The 19,988-nt window shown below is 44.7% G+C and overlaps 1 protein-coding gene across 1 annotated transcript in view; it reads right to left on the bottom strand.

Moving 5' to 3' along the window:
• Nucleotides 1-19,988, bottom strand: part of LOC149334065 (neprilysin-1-like) — a 68,652-nt gene that overhangs the window by 39,453 nt on the left and 9,211 nt on the right. The window contains exons 2-5 of the mRNA XM_089557852.1: nt 18,195-18,302; nt 11,214-11,252; nt 5,501-5,662; nt 3,510-3,599 (exon numbers count right to left, since the gene is read on the bottom strand). Coding sequence (XP_089413978.1) covers nt 3,510-3,599; nt 5,501-5,662; nt 11,214-11,252; nt 18,195-18,302 — 399 coding nt within the window. The remainder of the gene's footprint in view (nt 1-3,509; nt 3,600-5,500; nt 5,663-11,213; nt 11,253-18,194; nt 18,303-19,988) is intronic.

Genomic DNA, 19,988 nt, shown 5'->3' with positions numbered 1-19,988 from the left:
CTATGATGTCCACTATTGGCCAGGACCCCTCGTCATTGTCTTCCGCCTCACCGAGTGGGCTTGTGCAAAAACTTCTGCCTCGTTGCGTGGGGCCTCACCGTGTCTTGCGCGCACTGACTGGTGTTACCTACGTGAATACACGGCTGTGTCACATGTCCCCGTTCATTATACCAATTTCTTAAGCAGTTAAAATTTATTGTCTCAAAGCCGACAACTTCCACTCCCCCTCGCCCGCCTTGCATTCACGCGGACGGTGTATTTGCCACGGGGACTAGTGTTACCAGACGTCAGCGAAGTGACTACCGAGGCTCTTGAAAAAGGCGACAGTTAGAGTGGGCGTCCATGAGTGTTCATTAAGCCTCTGGTTGCTGAATTCTTCTTAGCGCTGCACAGGTCTTTACCTACCCGTAAGTATAGGCACATTTTCATAATATTCACCCAGAATAGCGTCACGATAAGCAATGAGGCAAGCTGATTTCTTCGCTATTCCGGTAGCTTTTTTGTGCATAGGCATAGATAACATCAAAAGCAAAACTCAATTTGCGCTAAAGAACAAATCCTTCGTTATTCCAGCACTGAAGGTGAAACTGTCCATGTGTTTTATTGTGCAGGATAAAATTATTTAGAAAACAAATACTATTTTTTTGATGCAATGAGCTTTCGCTGAACATTTTTCCCGTACTGCAGCAGACTGGAACGACCTAGACAACGACATCGCAGCGATCATGTGGTCATCCAACTTTGCCAATAATGCTACCAGTCATGTTTCGTCGTATTAACACTTGCTCACCAAAATATATGTACCCACCCCTTATAAAATACCCTTCGTGGGTCTTCAAGGCAATAAAATGAAATGAAATGAAATCAGAGTTGAAAACCTATTTCTACGCTCTTCGTGCTGACCAACAACGACGAGCTATGAGATCAACGCTATAGCGGCGCCGACAAATCAAAACCATACCTGATGCTTGCATTCCTGTTGATTTTCATTTGTCTACTGTTGTTTAAAATCAATGTGTATTCACTTATTTTGTTCTTTGCTACTGCTGCTTTATCACCTAAATGTACTTCTGGTTGTCACAGATGTGAGGTGCTCCTTTCGCTTTTTGACATGGTTTTCAATATGTGTTGTACAAACTTTCAGGCATGATAACTTTCGTATCATTTGGAGGCACATGAACCCAACCTTAGATCTATTATTGTATTTCCCAGCTATATTTCCATTAATTACTTTGGATTTTTGCTTCTGACCTGGTCTGTTTGTGACGCAAGAGCCAGCAACTGGCGAACGACGTATATTGCCTGGTTCCACCGCCGTAGTTGGAAAGGATTGATTGATTGAGAAAAAACCTTTGCAGAATGTTCCCGACCACATTCCATTTTGATGTTTTGATATCAGTCGTGTTCTCTGCCTCGTACGAATGCATCAGCGCTGCATGTCTGCGTCAGACGAGCACGCACTTTCGATGGCAACCTGCCATTATGTCGAGCCTTGAATCTATCTCAGCTGCTAACACATTTTGGCAGAAACTGCCGACAAACCGCCCCTTCAGTAGCCTGTATTATAGAACTGAATTCCTGTACTCAGTATTTCGTGCTCGAAATCGTGATCACGCTTAGCTCATTTTGCGAGGCGCTGCTAAGCTATCCTCGTTAAACACGTGTCAACAGAGCTACTTCTAATGAGTACCCACGAAGTCAGCCGGCTGTGCCATTCGATGTCGGAGCTTTTCAGTGTCCACAAGAAGAGTTTGCACTAGCCTAGCATGTACGCCGCACGACATAGGCGCTGAAACCAGTGGTTACAGCCGGCACGAAGTTGCACGCTTTGAAGAAGAGAAAAATAAAGATGAGCGGCGTGTGATGGGCGCGCAAGCACAGCATGGGCGGTTTAATTGGGAATGCCTGCTACGCTGGTTCCCAATTCCTGTTGCTCCGCTGCGACCACGTGATTTCTGACAATATTGTTACGCGGCGGCCAGCCGAAGAATGAGACGTGGTGAACGATGGCTATGAGATGATTTAATGGCCGCTGGCCTAGCGCGGGCGCTCCGTCCCGCGCCACTGCCAGCTTCGTCTTCGTCACACTACCCGGGGCCTCAGAGCGATCGTCCCGATCGGTGACGAACAGACGGCGAAATGGCGATGGTCTTGAGTGGAGGATCGGAAAATATGTAGAAGATGGTGCAGTGCTGGCCGCCACAGTGGATGAGATGATCGAAAGATGAGTGAAGGAGTCCCGGTCCACGAAGCATCCGCGCCGTAGGGTGCCAGGAGCTGGCGCGCGAGGTCTCTGGACGCACCGAACGGCGGGGACAGGGGGCGGCGTCTTCACGTTTAGGTCAGTGGGGTCTTGGGTCGGTGGGGTCTTGGGTCCGTCGGGTCTTGGGTCCGTCGGGTCTTGGGTCGTCGTGTAGTGTGGTCCGGGCGGGGCACGGGGCTGGGGTGAGCGGCGAGGTCGGTTCAGGTCGGGCGGGCTGGGGCACGGCCGTGCGGCGCTGACCAGGTACTCACGGCCGAAGTCCACGGCAGGCCCAGGACACCGAAGCTCCGTGACCAGGATGGCGATGAAGGGACCCCAGCACCTCACACCAAATGTTACGCGGCGGCCAGCCGAAGAATGAGACGTGGTGAACGATGGCTATGAGATGATTTAATGGCCGCTGGCCTAGCGCGGGCGCTCCGTCCCGCGCCACTGCCAGCTTCGTCTTCGTCACAATATCATCTGTAGGAGCGTCCTTGAGGTGCCAGTTTATTTCTGGAAATTATGTGGCAAAGGGCTAAGTGTTCGCTACTTCAGAGATATGAAAAAAAAATTGTGTTCTCAACAAAATTCTCGTATTTCTATTGCAAATGACGGCAGTCGATCGGGCTCACCAGTGAACGTAATCGCTTTGAGCTGCAGCGGATTACGTCACAAGTTCAGTGCTCTACCGGGGCGGCAGAAGTTTACCACACAGTAATTCAAATAAGCACGCCGATTGTTACTGAACAGCGCGTCCAGTGACGCAGGACCCTTCCCAACTACATTTCTGGTTTGGTTTTTAAGGATTTAATGTCCCATAGCAACTGAGGCTGCTAGGGACGCCGTAGAGTAGGGCTCCGGAAATATCGACCACCTGGAGTTCTTTAAAGCGCACTGACATCACACAGTACACGGACTTCTAGATAGAATTTCGCCTCCATCGGAATTCGACTGCCGCGGCGGAGATTTAACCCGCGTCCCTCGGGCCAGCTGCCGAGCGCCTAATCACTCATCCCCCGTGGCTACTGTTACATTTCTTTGAGCTTAGGTCGCTTCAGGCAAGATATATAAAGTAATTTTTTGTCGAATATGTAACAGTAACTGCTAAGGCCAGAAACAATCTTGGCGATGTGCCTTGCATGTATTATGGAACCGCTTGTGGAGCATATAATACGTAAGTGCTGCTTTGTTTGAGAGTATAATAGGAAACAACCGAGACATCATAGCCCTCTTTAAGTAACTAGTGTGCATTCATTCCGCTTACCGTTCGCTACGCAAGATTTGTACGCAATTTCAAGTTTGTCAGTGATGCTTTGTTTCTTCCCTTCACGTTGTGATAGCTTGGTTAGAATTTCTGGAACAGAAATTGGATGTATCAAGCATCGGCGGTCATTTTGCCACCGGCGACAGACAATGCTCAGGCTAACCGCGAAATAAAAACTCACTCTTCTAAATGAAAGATTTACCGTCGACAGTTAAGTAAGGGAACACAGACAAGATTTTAGGGCAAATACAATTTGCCAAAGATTTTCTATGTTGACAGAGAGGTGAACAAGGTATTACCAAAAATGCATAGTCATAAGCCCCTTTTTATTTTCCCTCTAAAGCTCATGTGATTAGGTTGAGTCCGATTTAAAAAAAACCCTGAAGCAAAATTATCATGACGCAAGAAATGAAGTTTTTGCTTACAATTTTTTTAGACTACGCCACGGGTGCTCGTGTGACCAACTTGGCGAGCACAGAATTTGTCCTCCGACAGCGTTTTACCGCAGGAGGACACAAGCGACATCTGCTCTGATTGTGAGAGTCAAGGCGTGAGGACATGTCTTAAGCAGTTTTTTGGACTCATTTTATCAATGATCACCTTCTGTACGCTGGTCCATTTCTTAGGCTCTACAGCGACCCGGACTAGCAGACATCAAAGCTTAAACTTGAGCCCATGCGATCACTGGTCAACTGCTGTCTCTACTGCAGCTGTGATGTGATACCCAATCCGCGACTAGCTCAATGAATATTGAAATTTGGTAAAAAAAATCGCGCCGTACTAAATTTCCTAAGGCGCTTTGCTGAATAAGACAACTCTGCTGATAGCACTGTACTAGATTTTTACAGCAAAAGCGAGCAGAGATAAGATATGCACTGCACCGAGAAGACGCGCCCGCGCTAGAGCATTGCTATTGTGCTGGCCAAGCAATGCCTCTCCTCTCCTCCTGCGCCGCGATAGAGAAGGCGCAGGTGATAGAGAGAAGGCAGGAAACACGAAAACTGAGGGGAATCGGCCCTGAGGAGAAGGCCGGTAAGCAAAGAAACAAAACAGTTCATGTCGAGACTCACGCCTGCCAACATCGCTGTCTCCGGAAAACTTTTGTAAAAATGCATAACTTTACTTAGTTCAATGTTTTCAATAGCTGCGCCACGCTTGTTCAATAAAAATTCAAATTGCTGTGAAAGCTGTACAGAATAAAAAGCGGTAATACCAGAGTCCTTCATTACCTTCTTAGTGCTGCTGAAACTTCCAAGGATGTTTGATATAAAGGCAGATTTTGCCGCTAGGTGCGCAGCGGCTAACGAGGAGCCAACACAGGGGCGCTGCAATGCAGGAGTATAACGCACGCTGCTTGCATTCATTTAAAACTATTTATTAGGTGCGCATTGTATCATACAGATGCGCGACGTGTGCAGAATAAATATTTCATTGTGCTTTCTCGGAAAACGAGACACAGAAGGCGACTGCGCACTCAAACAATCCATGGGCGCTTTGCATATCTCCATGCAGCTCCGAAGTGCCGGAGTCACTTACTTGGCACGCTTTTAATATTTAAGCAGTGTTAGGAAGCAAACGGGGGGTGGGTACAGGGGAGACTTGAGCTCCGCTTTAAAGGTACGACCCTATACCGCTAATGAGTTCATGCCCATATATGCGGTAGTTCTCTACTCTACATTCATATGTCGCCGGGAGTCCTCATACCACTCCTGGAGTACCGGTGCAGCGGTTAAGCTTTGCGCCACTGCCCTCGGCATTCAGCGTAGCGATCCCACGCAACAGTTCGCACGCACTACAAAGGGTGAACTGAAGAAGTTCTGGGTCAATTCGTCACGATGCCAGGGCGTCAAATAGCTGCCAATAGTAGGCGAATTCACCGCTGGCCCCCAAGCGACCGCACGCTGCGACGCGGCCAATCCTGGCAGCCCACAAAGCTCTCCTATAGCGTTCAAGAAACTGTTGAAGGCCTCTGGTAATACTAGGGTTCTCACCTCTCAAGTCGTTGGTGACTATCTCTGCGACTTCCTTGAACGTCCCGTGAGTAGGTTTGTCACTGGGAAGGGGATTAAATTTCTTCCATTCCTTGCACACGAAGTCGTAGAAGTCCTCGCAAGGGCTCACTGTCTTGCTCAAGGTCTTCTTTAACAGTTTTGCTGGAAAACCGTTGTCATTAAGGATGAATGAATTAATAAGCTGTTTGGTGGAAATCTCCACAAGAGACAAGAAAGTTTACTTTCTTGGTGCGGAAGTTTTCTTAACGCTTTTCTTTTAGTGAGAGATAAGTGATTGCATTGTTTACGTTTTAAGCGCAAAGCTGTTCAACTTTCAAAAACGTTGACGCTATGCTAATGCTGTGGTTGCTGCATTTCGCCAATCTAAGTTACATAGCTGATTTAGCTTTGCAACCATGGCGTTATTTATTATTGCTTATTAATACTGCCAACCAACATCTGAAAGTCCTTACATTCAGGGAAAAAACAAAAACCAAACGATAAACATCAAGCACTTCCAGTGCAGAATACAGGAAAACAAAAAATTTTGGACAATTCTCTCCAGTCTCCAGTTACCCGATATATAAAAGAAACTGCTGACATTCAGATATATACACATGCACAGGGATCTACTTTTCAGACGTAGTCTTCAAGGACATTCATAAATGGCGTAACACTTGACGGTTGTTTGGCATAAGCGGGCAGTTTGTTTCACAGTTATGTAGCATCGAGAGAAAATAAGGAATGGAAGACGTTAGTTCAGGTCAAGTGTCATCTAACGGCTTTATGATGATTCGGGCAGGAGCGCAATCTAACTAGAGGTTGAAAATATATATTATTTTTCATTTTAATTCTACCTTTAATGATTTGGTACAATGGTTTGAGTATCCACTTTTTGCGTCTGATTTGTAGTAACTGCAGACCACATTCTGTTTAATATCTGTTACTAAATCTGTTCGCCTGCGTTTCTAATAACAGAATCACGCCACCTGTCCTTAAATATTTTCTATTTCAGCTGATATTTTTTTTCTGGTGAAGAGCGTATATTACTGAAACATATCTAGGGAAGGCCGTATCAGAGATTCGTATGATAACAGTTTGATATCTTTCGCTGCCCACCCCACATTGCTATTAGAAAACAAACTTTCCTACGTGCCGCCACACATACATATTCAACATGGCTGCTCCAGGTTAGATCATGAGAAACTGGCACCCCAAGATACCTAAAACTACTAATATTAACGAAGTTGCACCATCAATATTATACCTAAAATCAATCGCCTTTTTCTTATCAGTTATATATAGATAAAAGTGTATTTTTTTAGAATAATTTGCATTAACCATTAATTGTACCAAAGTGCATAAGCCTTAAGGTTTTGTTTAATGTTAATCTATCTTCACATAGGTTGCAGGTGCATAAATGAAGAGATCGTTAGCAAATAGTTTGGTTTTTACAGAAGGTCCGAAAGCTGCAACTACATCATTATTGTGAGCCTGAAACAGCACTGGCCACAGCACAGAACCTTGTGGCATACCGGAATATACATTCAAAAAGCCAGACTGGTCACTGTCAACACGTACCGCCTATTTACGATTAGCTTAATATTCTTCAGTTCATTTCAAAACATCCCCTGTAATGCCAGCCCTTTTCGGTTTCAGTAGTAATTTCCTATGAGGAACTTTGTCGAAGGATTTCGCAAAAATTTACACAAATGACATCAATCTGCCCACGGTCATCTATAGCTTTTTGAAGGTCATTTGTAGTCTCAATTAGCTGCGGCATGCTGTAATTCAGCAAGCAGTGTGTTTGATTAAAAAAATTATGTTTCGCAATTACATGCTCCATAACCTTGTAGCAGCCGGAATAAAGCGACACAGGCTGATAGTTATTCATAATTGTTGAATTGACACTTATAAAAATAGGTATAACATTTGTAGAGGGCCAGTCTCGTGGTACAATGAGTTAAGTGTGATTATTGGAATATAGTTTCCAAATAAGAGAACATCTATGCAGCATATGTTTTCAAAACGCATGTAGGCATACTAACTTGGCCCATAGTTTTCTTCTCGTCTAAATATAAGAGCCGTTGAAACGCGCTGCTTTGAATAAAACTGATTCTATAGATAGAACTTTCACTAGAATATGCTTCGTCACGTGCGTCCTTTCGGCTATTGTTTCGTGAGAACACCGATTAAATTTTTAATTAATTTATTTATTTCACGAACTTTAGGGTCCAGGGGCCATTACTGAAGGGAGTGGAATGCATGAGTATAACATAAAATAAAAGTGCGACGACACATTAGGATAAAAGCAAACAATTTTTTTTACAAGATAGAACAGAATAGAGAGGAATACAAATGACTGGGAAACATGTTCTTGAATGTCTGATTTGAAGAGGAACGTGCCGATAATAGTTATAATTGAGGTAGGCAGGTGTTTCCATTCGTTGCTTTTCTTAGGAATAAATGAATAAAAAATGCCTTTGTTCGACGAGATGGAACGTGTATTTTAGGAAGGTGATCACTACGGGATGAGATCTACGATGGTTTGAGTAGGAGCTCTAGTTTAATACGGTGGTGGTGACGAAAGATTTTGTGCAAAAGTAATAGCGAGACACTTTCCGTCTCAATGAAAGAAGGGCAAGGTTCAAAGTAGATTTCATTATTGACGCAAGTGATAAACGAGAGTAGTTATGAAGTATGAATCTCGCGCTTCGATTTTGCACCGACTTGAAAGATTAAACGATATATTTATGACCGGGATCTTACACCGAGCATGCATATCTCAATTTTGGGTGCCCGAGGGATTATAAAGTGATGGTTTTAGGAAGGACGGTGCCAGAGCGAAGTTACGCCTTAGATAACCGAGCATGCGGTTAGCATTGCTGTGAATGTGGATAATATCCGTTTCCGAGGACATATTATCGGTTATATAAACTCCTAAGTATCTGTAGGATGTTGCGTGTTCTAGTGAAATAGCTTCTATTTGGTAGCCGAGAGCGTTAGTGGAAACGGGAGCTGTGCTGCGGGAGATTCTCATGGCTGTACATTTATTTCTCAATGGCTCATTTTAATGGCTCATTTTTCATATGTTGAACCAGTCGGATAATGTTCTTGTAAAAATAAAATTAGGCGGAGTCGCAATTAAAAGAAATTATTCTATAAATTATGCAGTTATCAGTAAACAACCTCAGAGAATTAATTTGGTCAGGCAAATCGCTGATATAGATGAGGAAAAGTAAACACCGTAACACAGATCCTTGGGTACACCAGAGTAAACTGCAGAAGGTGAATCATAGTTGTTTGCATTTACAAATTGGATGCTATGATAAAGAAAATATTCGATCCATACTAAAAGGATGAACTTAATGTTTTATTTGCTAAGCTTCCAACTAAGTAACAAGGTCGAATGTCTTGTAAAAATCCTGGAATATGCAGTCGATGTAGGATGCCGAGTCTATAGCTGCACGGAGGTCGTTAGTAAAAGAGGTCAGCTGTGTCTCAAATGAAAAAGATTTCTGGAAACCGTGCTGATGTGGTGAAAAAAAAATGAGTTGCTTCCTAGAAAATTAACCAGATTGCAATACATAAGGCGCTCATAGATTTTGCATAGAACGGTAAATAAATTGGTCTGTAATTAGCAGGAGAAAGTTTGCCACCGCCCTTAAACATCGACATCACCTTGTCCACCTTCCAATCACTTGGTAACGCTGAAGAATGCACAGTCTGTGAAAATAGTTTTGATAGGATTATGGAATGATGCACACTGGTACTTTTAAAAAAAATTATTTAGTAGTCTGCAATATTAGTTAGATTTTTCTACCACCAGTTCAGTTCCCACTGTCAATTGTATCTGTTTTTTTCTTTTCTCTTGTCAAGATAATGACAAAATTTTTCAGGAGAACATTTAAGAAAACTACTACGAGTTTAGTTAAAAGTTCTTTTTTTTGTGGCCGCAACTAACGCTTTTATTCTCTGGCGTGTAATGCGCGGATGTGGTTTGAGTCAGCTTTCATTTTGCGCAATCTTTGAAACTTGCGTTTCGCGCGAATGATATCTCTGGTAACCAATGGGTTACGCATTCTGCTGATGGGGGGCGGGGGGGGGGGGCAGTTAGCACCCCCTCTCTTTTTTATTTGCCCTCCCTTCTCCTCGAGCCCTCCAGCTTACCCGCATTTGGCGCCTATGGTTCAAATAGTCGTTTTACGCAGTCTAAAACGTGTTTTCTTAATTTTTATGCTTTATCTTTTTCTCCCGTAGTCAATTTTCTCGCAAGAGAACCCGCGACTCGGCCATCGCTGTGTTTGAAGTGGTGGCGAAAAGAGAACACTGGGAGCGGCGTATCAAGCGAAACATAGAGAGAGAGAAAATAATAAATGGTTGGTTGGTTTATTGGGGTTTACCGTCCCAAAGCGACTAAGGCTATGAGAGACGCCGTAGTGGAGGGCTGCAGAAATTTCGATCACCTGGGGTTCTTTGACGTGCACTGACATCGCAGAAAAGAATAATTGCATCGTATAATATTTGGACCGATTCTATTTGAATACGATGCAGAAAAGAATAATTGCATCGTATTCAAATAGAATCAGTCCAGATATTATACAGGCTGAACAATACAGTGACACTGATAAACATGAAGAAGCCATTTAGCCACGGAATAAATTAGTTCTTTCAAAAATGATATGAGATTGAAAACTATGTAACAAGTATTAAGTTGACACATGTAGTCACTAGAACATAAAATTTGCAGAAATTCCGGAGCACATCTTATAATAAATGCGCAATAAATTCAGCCTTAGATGCCTCTTGAGATTGGAAACTCGGTCTTTGTTACGAAAAATTACGCGTTCTAGTCACCACTACGCTCATTTTACGACAGATTGTACAGATACAGATATTTAGCCACTGTTTCATTATAACTGTCTTCATTCTTCGACAGTTCCATGAGCTTATCGCCATATCTTTCATAAAAATGCCAAGTTATAATTTTGTTTGTTTCTGTATATTTCTGTACATTTTGTTCTGTAAATTTGTTCCTGGATTGTGTTGCTTCGTTGCCGTCAATGCCAGGGGGAGCAAGATTTTTTTCAAGCCGTTAAGGAACGGCTTTTCTTCTTGGCCCCTTTCACAATGTGTACATCATGTTGTGAAAAACAAATAAAATGAATGAATAAATTATTGTAAATGATCGGGCACTGTTCAATGAGAAAGGGCTAGTTACGTTGGTGGGATTTTTTCTTCTAACGGCGTTTAGTCTTATTTCCCCACCTTCTTCTTGGGAGAGCTATATTACGCCTGACTAGCACGGTGGCGACCGGACGGAAAAGCACAGTCCAGCTATTAAACGGACAATGTGCCAGCGTAGGTACATTAGCGAATGAACAGCGTAAAAAATCCCCTGTTGAGCATACTGTATGTGTAGCATTATCTTGGTAAAGTAAATTCAATCGGCTTCCTGTTTTCAGTACATCAGACACCGCCGTTATTTAAATTACAGACGGAAATCGTGGCTAAAGAAGCTAAATAGTGCTATATAATCTAACAACAGATAGTTGACCAAAGCGAGTATTATACCGCACGCTCCAAAGTGCGACCGCAGCTAAGTTAAGCTCTAATTTGGGAAATGTTGCTTCGACGGAAGCATAAATATTCACAAAACGCAGTTCGTTTTTTTCTGTGATAAACTTTTTATAACGCATAGAAAAACTCTCACCTCGTTCTCTGCAAACCTTCGTGTTGCAAATGGTTGTTCCTGCGAAACCAAGAAGATAATGGCAACATTCAAGTGCCTGTTTTGCGGCTGAGACTGTTGTAAAAAATTACATGGACATAACATTAAAGTGAAGAGGAAACACTACTATACACGAGAGATCGGTAGATTTAGAAAGTTTATACATGCAGAAAAAGTTAAGCTCAACGATAGCCACTACCCAGATTTGACGTTTTCACTTATGCCCACAGGCAATCTAAATTTATTTATGCACTAAAACACTTAGGTAATTTTTCAAATCCCTCGTTTGTTTTATGGTTGGTTGGTTGGTTGGTTGGTTTATGGGGTTTAACGTCCCAAAGCGACTAAGGCATGAGAGACGCCGTAGTGGAGGGCTCCGGAAATTTCGACCACCTGGGATTCTTTAACGTGCACTGACATCGCACAGTACACGGGCCTCTAGAATTTCTCCTCCAAAGAAATTCCAGCCGCCGCGGCCGGGATCGAACCCGCGTCTTTTGGGTCAGCAGCCTAGCACCATAGCCACTGAGCCACCGCGGCGGCGTTTGTTTCATGGATATTTTAAATATAATTAAAAGTGTAGCCCGATGGTGCGAACGCCATCGAGCACAGACATGAAATCTTTCTGGTCTGGAAGATCATCTTGGAATTTGCTCGGGATTTTAGCGCCCCAATTGAAGTCTTAATAAAATCGACAGAGTCACAATTTATTATTTAACTTTAGTAGGATTCGAGCACTTTGCCACAAAAGCAAAGTGTTTAGTAAACGTACAACATTCCTGTTTTCATTTTGTTTGAGCTAGGGTATACACTACTCATTACACGAGTGCTGTGGGGTTCAGAATGCACGAAAATCAATAAGGTGTCCCCGCTGCACGACAACACGTATTAGAAAAGCTCGCAGTCGTTCGCTACTACCCTGTCGCTGCTTCATTGCTTGAGTAGGGCAGGTACCTTCATGTGAAGCTTTCAATCGGTGCGCTGCTTCAGCCACTTAGAAATTTTTTGTTTGTTTTACGGGATTTAACATGCCAAAGTGACTCAGGCTCTGAGAGACTCCGTAGCGAAGGGCTGAGCAAAATTCGATGACCTGGGGTTCTTTGACGTGCACTGACATCGCACAGTACACGGGCCTCTAGAATTTCGCCTTCATCGAAATTCAACCGCCGCGGCCGGGATCGAAACCGCATGGTTCGGGTCAGCAGCCGAGCACCATAATCAGTGAGCCACCGCGGCGGCACTTTGGAGTTTTTGGTCCCCGTGAAACGACGTTGACGGCGAGAGCAGAGCTTAGGGCGAGTCACTGTAAATTCATGTAGTTGTTATTTTATTGTGTAGTAGGTGTGGCTTCACTAAGTTGTTTAGCACCGCCGAAGGTAAAACCGCATATATTACAGACGCTAGAAGCAAGAACTGCCGCAGCATACCAGAACTGAAATTATTAGGACATCTAAAATTGCACAGTGCAGAATGTATGAGCATGTGGTAGAAGTATTTACTAAAGAGACCTGCATTGTTATGAAATTGACTAGTGAAACTACGTGTCATTGTCCCATCCATTCACATACAATTCACCTCACTTTGTTTCTGCCAGTTTCCTTATTCCTTGCTGTATGCACTTTGTGCACGCAGCGAAAATAAATTTTATTAAGTCAGCGACCCGTCCAGAGCACATTTTTGATTTGGTCTATACCGATATGCTCCGATTTGCGCTATACGCCGGGAGCACTGCCTGTAGGGACGCCGCTGAAATCCTTCTTGGGGCCGGTTCTGGAAACAGCAGCGGGGTGCACTGGCCACGCCCTCCCGTCTTGGCACGCGTTTGCCGGCCATTCTGCTCGCTTTTTATGGCCGCATTGGCTCAAGTTAGTGGCTGAGATTTCCTCTTCGGGTTTTCCAGTGAAGGGTATTTTTATTGCTGCAGAGGTAAGAGGTGGAGATAGTTCGGTGCTCAACGAGATTGGCCGCCTCTTCGGCGCTGCTGCAGTATGGCGAGCCCAATGCGCGTATGCGTTAAGTGCTTATGGCAAGAGCAACGACGCCAGGCTGCGAAGTACAGTTGACTGCAGTTACCTGTTTCTCAATGCTCCCAAGAGAGCATATACGCTGCATGTGCTATGAAGCCCCAAAAATCTCGGCAACCTTGCACCGCGGAGCGCCGTCTATGCATACCGGCATACCAGGGTGCTGATAGCACTTGAATGTCTTGGCAATAAATTACCACGTGAAGGCAGTAACTGAACCTTTAGGTGCAGTTCCTCGATTATTTGGACAAAATGGTCTGATGCTGGATGAAATGATATTCTGTTGCACTGCCGTAATCCGGTCAGTCGCTGGTGGCTGAGCTGACTAAACAAAAAGGAATGAGGGAGAAATGATCGCCTTCTACGCTGCAGAATTTCGGGATCTAGCACTGAATTGAGTTTTTAAAAGAATGCGATATGGCACTGGAGCTAAACATAATACGAAAGAGCATCACTGTCCAATACTTTGCAAAGCAGCTATAGCGTTTGTTTTCATGCTATAGTATACAGTAGGAATCAGAAACAATATCGAAAAAATAAACCCAGGTTAAGGTATAGCTTTTAAAATATACAGTTTTAGATGGCAACTTTTCGAAGTGCCAACTTCGGTAACTTCGGTAAGCTAGAGGTAATATTGTCGGCGTAATATATGATGCAGCCTTTCTAACTCCGCATTTCTTGCTTGAAGCAAATAATTGGTTGATTTTGACGTAACATCTGTCAGCAGTTGTGATTGGGAACGCTGGTCTACATGGTTAGAAATTTGGTCGGTATGTATGCTGGGCTGGATGTTCGACTTCTTCCCATCAACAAAATCTTAGCCGGAGACCTTGCTCTATTTCGCTAAACACTTAGCGACCGTTTAACGCTTTGCAAAGCAGCTATAGCGTTTGTTTTCATGCCACAGTAGCAATAAGACACAATATGGAAAAAACAAACCCTGGTAAAGGCATACCTTTTAAACGGCGTACCGGCATATATAAAAAAAAAAGGAATACCTTTTTTGGTTAATGCATACCTGTTTCGGAGGGGCGCCAATAAGCATGCAAAAATTACCCGCCTTTGGCTTGGAGGTTTCGACGTTTCACCACCGACATCAGCACATTAAACAGAAAGCGTGAAAAAATAGAACCCTGCGGCACGCCCAATTCAACCACACGAGGTTTGGAGAGAGCTGCTGAAACGCGAACACGCATTGTACGCCGCTCAAAAAGCCCTGGGTATAGCGTGAAAGGCGCCCGCTCATCAATGGCCACTGAGCCCAAAGTAATGGGATCAATTTCTGACAAGGACGACCTCATTAGGACAGAACCGGAATGTAAAAGCATTCCGAAGCCGCCGCGGTGGCTCAGTGGTTATGGCGCTCGACTGCTGACCCGAAGGACGCGGGTTCGATCCCGGCCGCGGTGGTGGAATTTCTATGGAGGCGAAATTCTAGAGGCCCGTGTACTGTGCGATGTCAGTGCACGTTAAAGAACCCCAGGCGGTCGAAATTTCCGGAGCCCTCCACTACGGCGTCTAAAAGCATTCCCGCGGTGCGCATTGTAAGTGCAGGTTAAGGAGCCTTGGATGATCTCTCTCATAGCCTTAGTCGCTTTGGGACGTTAAAGCCAATAAACCAAAGCAAACCAACCTAACTTAATCCGGATCCCTCTCCTAACGGCATCCTTGACAGTCCAAGTATGATTTCGGGATGCCACACCTCACATATATTTACGCCATTCTTACCTCACTAAAATACATTAAACAGTAACATTGAACTACAAAACGGAGTCGCTATCTTTTGAGAGGATTATTAGTATCCTGTAACCAAAATTTATCCTAAAAAAAGTTTGCACACTGTGAAGTATCGTGCTTCAGTAAATATACATTTCGAGCAGCAGAGCAGCGGCAGGTAACATTTTCAGAATCGTGCACAAATATTGCAGTGAAGCCTATGTTATTGGAATCGAAACGACATCCGCATGCTGTAAAAATAAAATAGTCGTTTAATACAGCGTGCAGGAACAAGCCAGAAGCACAGCATGCTAAGTACCAGTGCATGAGAGAGGTAAATAGGCAGCAGAAAACGCAGACGGACATCCCATATGCCACCCATAGCAACTTATGAAGCTTCCTACACCAGTGTACTGCACGGTTTAGTCACGTTTAGCAGTCTTTTACAATGTCTAACAACGCAGCATTGTTCATGTGTAGAAGAAAACCAAGGCAAGAAGAGACGAAAATTGATCACATCCTGTGAACATTTTCTTTTTTTCACAATATTTGCCCAGGGTTCGGTTCTGATTCACGTCGCAAGATTGACCACGCGCCAGAATTCCGCAGGAAGGAAAATCTGGATTTTGAAGGCTAAACCCACTTCTGATAATAACGAGATGCTTGTCCGATTATTAATCCATTCCGTAAAGTTCGCGTATGGTGGCACATGCAATTATTAGAATTCCTGCGGGAGACATGTAAGCAGAAGGCCAGGGGACAGCAGCAACAAGCCAGCAGCAAGCCGCAAGCTAGCGAGCAGACCCGTTGCTGCTTCGCCAAGGCGACGACAGGCGGCGCAGCCAGCGCTGGGCTCATGGCGTATATCCCGTAGATAAATATTCCTTGTTAGAGTTATTTGCAGGAAAGAGTGCAATGTGAAATGCAACGTCAATTGGCGCTACTTGCAGTGAGCATCAGTCTTAACTCCGAGACATGCCAACAATTAATGCAAAGACACACAGCTTTCTCAAATGTTCTCATATGAAGAATCCTGGGATAGGCTCCCTACCCTGGATCACTGCCTGACTGAAACAATGGCTTAATACCGTAGTTTCTCGACTCTTTCGCAATGAGGCCTAATCGCCACACGGTTTATCAAGTAGGGTGGGAAAACATGCGTTAATGATGGGAAGAAGAGCAAGTGAACCGTTCCGGAAAACAGAATCTCAGTTCAACGCAAGGTCAACGTAAAAAAATAGCTAATGGTTCATTAGTGGAACTTACGTGAAGAAATCTCTTAACTTACGCGAGGATGGTTGCAATAGAGCAGGAAAAATGGCGGATGATCAAGGGTAGGTCGGGCAATTTCTAAGTAGGGACGCTAACGCTTCGTCTTTCACTTCAGTTTCGGTTTCGTATTCAGGTTAGGCTTTCATGATAAAGTAGGCTTCTGACTAAGATCGGCGAAATCGGTAGGCGGGGCCCATCCTGCTAGCGTACTAAAACTAGAGGAAACACTTAAGCTCCGCCGTAAATACATGTCGCGAAAGCGTTACGTGGTTATTAAATTAATAATGCCACGTGTCTACAGTGCAGTAATGCAGTTGATCTAATTTTCAGCCGCGCTTGGCAGAAAAGACTTTTTAGGTCTCTGGTGATTCCTATTAGCGGTTGTAGTACGATTTACGAGAGCGGTACAACCATGGGATCTGGCAGCGGTGCTGTAGTGGATGGAGTTTAAGCGATCATCGGTTCCTGCTGATGCTTAGTCATCTATAATAATTATAGGTAACAAACATGCTCCGTGGATGCGAGTGGCTTTTATTGGGTCACACATGTGAAGAAACACATGTTCTTTATATGTGAAGGAACGCATGTATGACACAATAGTCACAAAAAAAGAAAAGTATGGTGGAATGTTCCTAAATTTTTAAAATTGTGCTGTTCATGACTGCAGAACTAATATTGCAATTATGTTATGCTTTAATGGTGAAGGGTGTTAAGCATCCTTGGTGAAAATTTCAATTTGATAATCCATACGGCAGTGTTGTACAAGTGTATGTTTCATATGCTAATTTTCGAAAAGAAAGCACCTCCATGTACATTGATCTTCTCAAGAAACCAAGCGACATAGATTACTAGCTGCTAGATTCATTTTTGTTCAGACCAGGCCCACTTGCTCCAGCTCATGCACCCGAGGTACAGGTAGGGCTGAACTTGTGTTAGTTTTTTGGACGGTATGTGAATAAGCATAGCTGGGGTTGGAATGTTTTCGAGAGACTTGCCTCGTACTGGCAGTTTGAGACGTTTAGCTGTATCAGCCAATATATGTGCCAGTAATAAATTACGCTTATGTTCTTAAGTGATGACTAGTCACCATCAGTATTAATCTGGCGTCAAGAGATGCAGGAGTCCAACAATGGATGAAATTTCGGCGGAAGCGTTCTGATTAAGATCAGTGATAAAGTGGACAGAAAAACGAGCCTTAGTGTGCATCAGAAATTACTTTACTAGTGAACAAGAATGTTTGTTAATGACCGTGTACAGGCAGGGGCTGCTTTGTTAAAATGCGGCGAAATTATGATAAAATAGATCATAGATCAGAATCCTAGAGAATTTAGGCATAAGACTCTAGTGGGGCGTGCTTTCGAAAACAATAGAGAAGTCGAAATATATGGTGTAACCTTGTCATGAAGAGTCCATGTCTAAAAAATGAGGGTCAGTAGAATATTTAAAAGCCGGGTTTTGATGTATACGCGGCGGCGAAAGTCATGCTGATGAGCACAATAAGAAAGTTATGTGACCGCGGGGCAATGCGAATTCTGAAATTATTACAGGAAATCCTTGCAGGCTTACAGGCAGTCAGTGCCAGGAACTTGGGGCGATAATAGATGGGCCAGATCGGTTACGTATTTTGCACACGAGTATACATTTGCTAGTGGTCCATATTTCTGATTGTAAAGGAGACGATGAAAATTATTCAAAAATGTCTTGAAGCTAATTCAGATAGTCCTTCCTGGTTTTTAGTGACATAGCAGGCACTGTGGCAGCCCCAGGTTTCGTCATTGTCTTAAGGTTAACAATTATTGTCATCGTTTATTTAATGGTGATAAACACATATGCTGCCAAATTTACATTTTTAAGGGTTAATCGGGTAATCGTGACTTCCGATGCCCTACATCTCTGCGTTGTGCGCTCTGTAGAGGAGCGATCAATCCCATACACACTGTGGTAATCATACCTGATATGAATGTTGAGCCTGAAGAGTTTCCGAACACAGCCGCTTGCGAAAAGCCCACGAGAAGAGTGGTAACAAAAAACAGCACAGTCGTCTTGGAGGGCCAGCCGTCTCAGCCCAGGACTTCTAGCAGGGTGTCCTCGGTGCACGGCCTGCACAAGATTCGAGGTCCATGTAGTTTCAATTATAAAGGGGACATTTTAAGTAGTCTGCTGGCTAGAGTGCCCATGAAAATCCTTGCAGCTGTTTCAGTTTGCTTTGAACCAAGGAAAACTTTACATGATCAACCGCGACACCCTAGCTACTCCTGGTTTCTTAGTAATCCAACGGACTGACGCGGGCCAATGATGAAGGAGAAATGGTGCTTGCAAATATGTTTCGAAAATGCAAATATCTCTACAGTGCACAAATCCAACACATCTTTCACTGAATGCAGCACAATACGCCAGATAGCTTAAATATTTTAAGTTATGCTGTTGATCGTTGGTTGGTTTATGGGGTTTAACGTCCCAAAGCGACTAAGGCTATGAGAGACGCCGTAGTGGAGGACTTTTATACGCCACCCCATATCTTAAGCTGAACCGCATAGAAACAGAGCGAGTGAACGCCATGATTCGTCTAGCAACCAAGGCAGCCTTAAACCTACCCCGCAGCACTAGCACAGCCAAGCTCCTTGAATTAGGCATGCATAACACCATTCAGGAACTAGTAGACGCGCACCTTCAGACACAGTATCTAAGACTTGCCGCGAGCGCAACTGGCAGGCATATCCTCGCTTCCCTTCGCATCAACATTCCCGCTAATCAGACATCCCTTATAGCCATTCCTCGACACATTCATACCCCCCTCGTTGTGAAACCCCTTCCCCGGAACATTCATCCCCAGTACCACATCCCTCGCCGCATGGCTCGCGCTAAGGCCCTACACAAGTATTACGGACAAGCCCAGGACGCCATTTGGGTAGACGCCGCGTGCACAACTCATGAAGCTGTAGCAGTTGGTTACAATCCAGTCCTAGCACAGCCCCTCACACACCGCCTTCCCTCGGGCTGTACGTCTGAGGAGGCAGAGGAAACCGCCATCGCCCTAGCCCTTGTACATTCCAATGCAAACTACATCTTTAGCGACTCCAAAACGGCTCTGTTCAACTTCGCGAGAGGCAGGATTCACGCCCCTGCTTGGAAGTTGTTGAACACCCCCTCCAAAAACTTACCACGCAGGGTAGAGCTCCAGTGGGTGCCGGCTCACTCTGGGAATCCAGGAAACGAGGCTGCCGATAAATTGGCCCGAGGTTTGATTTGCCGGGCTCAGGACGGCCTCGGTCCAGGTTTCTCGAGAGAGCGGGCGCACACCTTTGCAGAGCTCACGCAAATGCCCCGCTTGGACCGTCGGACTTACCCTCCTCCACACCCCTCCCTTACCCATTCCCAACAGATCCTCTGGAGACGCCTCCAGACCCGCTCTCTCTCATCCCCTCAGCTCCTATCTCTCTACTGTGGCACCTCCCCTGCATGCACCCTGTGCGGCGACCCTCACGCCACACTCTCCCACATCCTTTTCGGCTGCCCTGCTGATCCTCCCCCGCAGGGACAGCCCGCTTTATCAAGTTGGGAGGACTGGGAGGTCGTGCTCTCGTCTCCGGACCCGCCATCGCAGCTTGCTGCGGTGCTTCGGGGTGCCGACGTCATGGACAAACACCGCATGAACGTTACGACGTAGAGTGGGACCGTGCGGTGGTCCAGGGACCCAAGGGGGGTCTAAACACACTTGCCATGATAAAGTTTTTCTCTCTCTCTC

This window comes from Amblyomma mixtum, chromosome 8 (genome assembly GCF_055824585.1).
Source record: "Amblyomma mixtum isolate Tamu chromosome 8, ASM5582458v1, whole genome shotgun sequence".
Lineage (NCBI taxonomy): Eukaryota > Metazoa > Arthropoda > Arachnida > Ixodida > Ixodidae > Amblyomma > Amblyomma mixtum.
This window is presented reverse-complemented; position numbering and strand designations above follow the sequence as displayed.